The sequence below is a fragment of the Xenia sp. Carnegie-2017 genome, unplaced genomic scaffold (genome assembly GCF_021976095.1).
Source record: "Xenia sp. Carnegie-2017 unplaced genomic scaffold, XeniaSp_v1 HiC_scaffold_20, whole genome shotgun sequence".
Taxonomy (NCBI): Eukaryota; Metazoa; Cnidaria; class Anthozoa; order Malacalcyonacea; family Xeniidae; genus Xenia; species Xenia sp. Carnegie-2017.
Genome location: NW_025813483.1, coordinates 9,563,482 through 9,568,156, shown reverse-complemented (window position 1 = coordinate 9,568,156; position 4,675 = coordinate 9,563,482). Strand labels below are relative to the sequence as shown.

General features: G+C 38.0%; 1 protein-coding gene across 1 annotated transcript; it reads left to right on the top strand.

The window, feature by feature from the left end:
* The first annotated feature begins 318 nt into the window (after nt 1-318).
* On the top strand, nt 319-3,522 carry LOC124443079 (nudC domain-containing protein 2-like). Its single transcript, XM_046993604.1, has 4 exons — nt 319-515; nt 1,608-1,656; nt 2,674-2,825; nt 3,298-3,522. The coding sequence occupies exons 1-4, from the start codon at nt 330-332 to the stop codon at nt 3,379-3,381; spliced, it is 471 nt and encodes a 156-aa protein (XP_046849560.1). The 5' UTR covers nt 319-329; the 3' UTR covers nt 3,382-3,522.
* Nucleotides 3,523-4,675: the final 1,153 nt, after the last annotated feature.

Genomic DNA, 4,675 nt, shown 5'->3' with positions numbered 1-4,675 from the left:
CTTCGTTTTTATCGAACACTAGTTCCAGTTCTTTGAAAGTGCTTGAAACAAACAGGTGACCAGTGACCACATCAAACCCACCATAAAATGACGCAATTGTTTTACGAAATTAGACAACTTTGTTCAAAAGTTTTTTTTCAAAGAATTCAATGATAAGCCATTTTTATCAATACTGTTCAATAATTGGAAAACAATGCGGCAATAAAACGTTATGTACAGAGAACTGGTTAGTGGTAAGAACTTTACTTAGTTGTTGCATGAAAATATAACTTATCTACATAAAGTAATCTCTTGCTGCACGTTTATGCTATTAGTCCGCGGGCGTCAATATGGTTGACTTTGACGAAAAGAGTGGAGTGATTTGGAGTTCGACTAAATGGGGAAGTTGGGGTCAAACTATCGAGGAAATATTCATTAAAGTCGATCTACCAGAGGGTACAAGCTCCAAGCAAGTCTTATGCAAAACTACGGCCAAATCAATCCAATGCGTTGTGAAAGGGACCGTTGTGTTTGAGGTAGACTGACACAACATAAGACATTATTCTCAGCGACTGGGGTGTATTGGAGGGAGGGCTCGGGGTGGGCTCAGCCCTTGTTAAAATTTTTCGTTAAAATTTACTTTAATATTTTTCGCCCTGCTGGTGATATATAGCAGAGAGGCCCCCCCTTGTTGAAATTTTGGCAATACACCCCTGCTCAGCGATAGTTTGTCAATCTTGCTACCATGTATAAACCATGTATGAACACTTATTAAATTGAATGCCGTGCATTGGCGTGAAAGATTTGTGTACAATATTTTAATCCGATTGTGTTGGATTAAGGTTTTGTGGCAGTACATGTCTTTTGAAAGTAAAATCACTTCGACTAAGCACGCCTTATATGTAGGGAAAGTTTGGTAGTTTAACGGAGAACTCCATACAAAACCATTACACATTGTTTGACACAGAGAGTTTATAAAATGTGCGTGTTACTACATCAACACAGCAGGTTACGAACTGCTAAGTTAGATTAAAAAACGCGAGTACTTACTGCTGCTGCACAGTGACCAGGAGATCTTGCCATGTTGTTCATCAAAACAAATCACTTGAAAAAAATGCAATGTCTTTTGAAGCTAGATTATAAACACAATTTTCGAGACATTTGCCAAAACAAGAATATTATTCAATTCAATAATATTCGTACGAAGTTCACATGATTACATTGGTTGGTTTTTTGAAAGTTGCCAACCACCTTTTTGCATCGCTAATATTTTTCTCCAATAAAGAGCAAAACAAAAATGCTTACAGTACAGCAACAAATTCTGCTTTCAACTAACATGAAACTTAAACCCAGGGGCCGGTTGCACGAAGCCTGGATAGCGTTATCCATTGGATAGCAAAAATTTTCAAACTTGTAAAAAAGGTGTTCATATTTTTCACACGACAAAGAAATTTCGTAACCTTCGAAACAATATCTTATTTCAGCGATTGCTCAGTTCAAATCTTATATTTTTTGCTTGTTAAAAGGTTTTATAAAAGTTCAAAAAAATTGCTATCCAATGGATAACGCTATCCAGGCTTCGTGCAACTGGCCCCAGGCCTCTAACTACTATTGCGATTTCTACACAGGGACAGACGTACGCATCGATTCTTACCGACGAAACCATATGGACGATAGGTAAGACTGCGTCAACCGTAGCAAGACATAATAATGATTGTTATAGACTACAATGATTTTCAACAAACATCAGCCGTTGTCATCGACCGACAAAAGTTAAACGCTCGCGACGTTTTTCATTTGGGAGGTTGAAGAAATTTGGTTTGCGCTGCTCGTAAGGACGTTTAAAAACGTGCCATTCGTAACAATCTCATGTTTCATTACATTGGGCGTCAAAACATTTTCGATTGGAATGTCATAACACAATAAAAACGTTTTTTGTACTAGAATAAAGTTTTTGATATACAATAACACTGTCAAAAGTCGAAGTATACATCTTTCTCCTTTCATCAAGTTCTAATACTTGACGTGCAAAATGAATTAATTTTCAATTACTCAAGCAAATTGAACATCACAACGTGACCAATGAAAACATCAGTAAAACAAAGACTCGGTTGTATTTGTCGTTAAAAAACTTATATATTGCTCTGAACAGCGTGTTTGTCGTGGTGAACGACAATCGAATGGTTCTTAAAAGAACTGTTGAAACCAAAATAAAGATAGCTAGCTGTACAATTAAATGACGCAATGCATTCCGGTAGACTTCTCGTCAGGTGTCACGTCCACTTCGATGAAAACCGAAAATCCACTTCTGTTAATGATGAAGACAAGGAAGAATGACATTACCCCCTAAACGGGGAGGTGACTTTAAAACAGGATCGAGGTAAAGACGTAATCCTTTTGACATCTTGCTTGGTGTCATTTAATTTCATAGCTATCTTTATTTTGGTTTTCAAAAGTTCTACTAGAAACTAAAGAACTACTTAACTGTGAATAACAATGACAAACACGCTGTTCAGAGAAATCATTAGTTTTAAGCATGTATGTTTCAACGTCAGATCACACTTCATGAAGATGGTAAATCTTAAGACGCCATGCGGTTTCCGTGGAACCAACCCCTTTAAAACTATGGTGTGATTCCTCTACCGAATGTAAACTAATTCATCGGATTATATTGTGATTTCATAACGTTTATAGAGGATAAAATATTACTAAACATCATGTTGGTGAAATCACAGCGAAAAGCGAGCGAGTGTTGGAAGTCGTTATTGGTTGATCAGTACATCGCAGATCCACTGACGTTCATGGAAATGGAAAAGAAGTTGACGCTTGAAAGATTTCAAAGCGAGGTGACGTGACGATCACATGTATTATTACGAGAAAGCAACAAACCCGTTTTGTCGTTTTTATTGACTTATGCCCAAAAACGGTTGACGACACTGACTAGAATAGTGCGGAAAATCAAGATAGCTCGACTTCTGTGATTGTTGTACATTTAGTATTAGATAACATGCTTCGACCCCACTGATAACCAGTCAAAGCAAATTTGGGGAGGGGTTAAAGCAGTTTAGCAACACAATGAGATTTGCCTCACATACAATACCCTAAATCATTCGAATCATTTCGTCATCCCTCCCCCCTCTCAATAATTCAAAAATCTTCACCGTTGCTGTTTCATGATGAGTTTGATTTTCAACGAAACAAAACCAGAGAATCGAATCGTTTGCATGCCATGCGTTTCCGATGTCCAAAGTCAATTAAAAACTCATTAAAATGAATTATGTTGACACTCCTCCGACAAAGTCTTTTGCTCTTCAACAGAATCCGGGATTCGACTTCAGTGGCGCTGAAATCAGTGGAAATTACCAAAAAGGTGGACCAACATTACCAACGTACAATGACTGAAATCGCACTCACCGAAGGACAGCATCTTTCTTCATTCGCAGAAACAACGCGCTACTTCTAAATGAATTTATAACTATCTAAACGTGTCGGTCAATTTAATGAAGAAAATTCCTTGATAAAATTAAATTTATTAACATCCCACTCAATTGTCTCTTGATAAAAGAAATCTTTAACATGAAATTAACATTTTAAGTGTCTGCTTGAGCACAAGTTGCTTCGTTTGCGCGAACAAAGATGAGTAAAAAATTCTTCTAGATCAAACACGTACTCCTCTTCGTTTAGCGTCAAATGAAAATTCTCGTTTGCGGCCGGCTCCGTGTCGATTTCTTCATCTAACGCTTCCTTGAGTAAACCGGCCAGCGCGGTTTTCCATTCGCTCGCATCGCTTTCCGTGCTATCCAAAACATCCTTGGAATAGTTGATGGAACTTTTCAAAGACTGGATGTATGAGGTCAACTTGGTCTTCTGCGAAGTTAAAGCTTTCTGCTTTGCCTTCATAGTCGACTTAACCTGCGCATTCAACTCGCATTTTCGCTGTTGTATCGTGGTAATCATACCGTCCGCTGTTCGGTTGATCTCTTTCTGTACTTCGAAACCTTTGTCGCTCACGAGCGTTTCCATTACGTGAATTCTATCCAAACTTGTTTCGGCTTCTTCTAATTTTCCCAAGCACATATCTAACAGCGCGTCTAAATCATCCGTCTTTCGGGCGCAGTTCGATAGAGTTTTGCCGTCGTAAAGCTGAATATTCTCCGACTGCATTTCCTTGACCGAAGCCATATTTTACTATTATGATGTGTAAGGCTCAAAAATTTTGACCTCAACCAAATTGAGCGTTTCTTTGTCCTCTTTGTACGCTTCGCTGATTTTCCAAAAAGACTTTTCAAGTGGCGTTTGTCAAAACAACGAAGAAAGAACTCGACGCCAGGTTTCCATAGCGTTTTGACAATCCTCATGCTGGGTGTATATGAAAAAAAGAACGCCTTTAGAAATTGGCCCATTGTTAAAATTTCAAAACCTGATCACGATCCTAAGAATGCATTATTGTGCAAATTTTGCAGTAAATAGTTTCGAAAAGTTCCCACGAGCAAAAACTGTTCTGTTTTTAACAAAGATTTGTAATTTATGCACGTAGCTGAGAGTATTTTACGCCTCCGTTAATTAACTTAGAAAAATAAAGGGGGCATTGAGTTTATAACAACATGTTCATAACTAAAGGTCTTTTTTTGATACACACTGTGTAGCGACAATGAAAAGGACCATCAATTGAAGAGAATTTCAGTGCAGATCGACG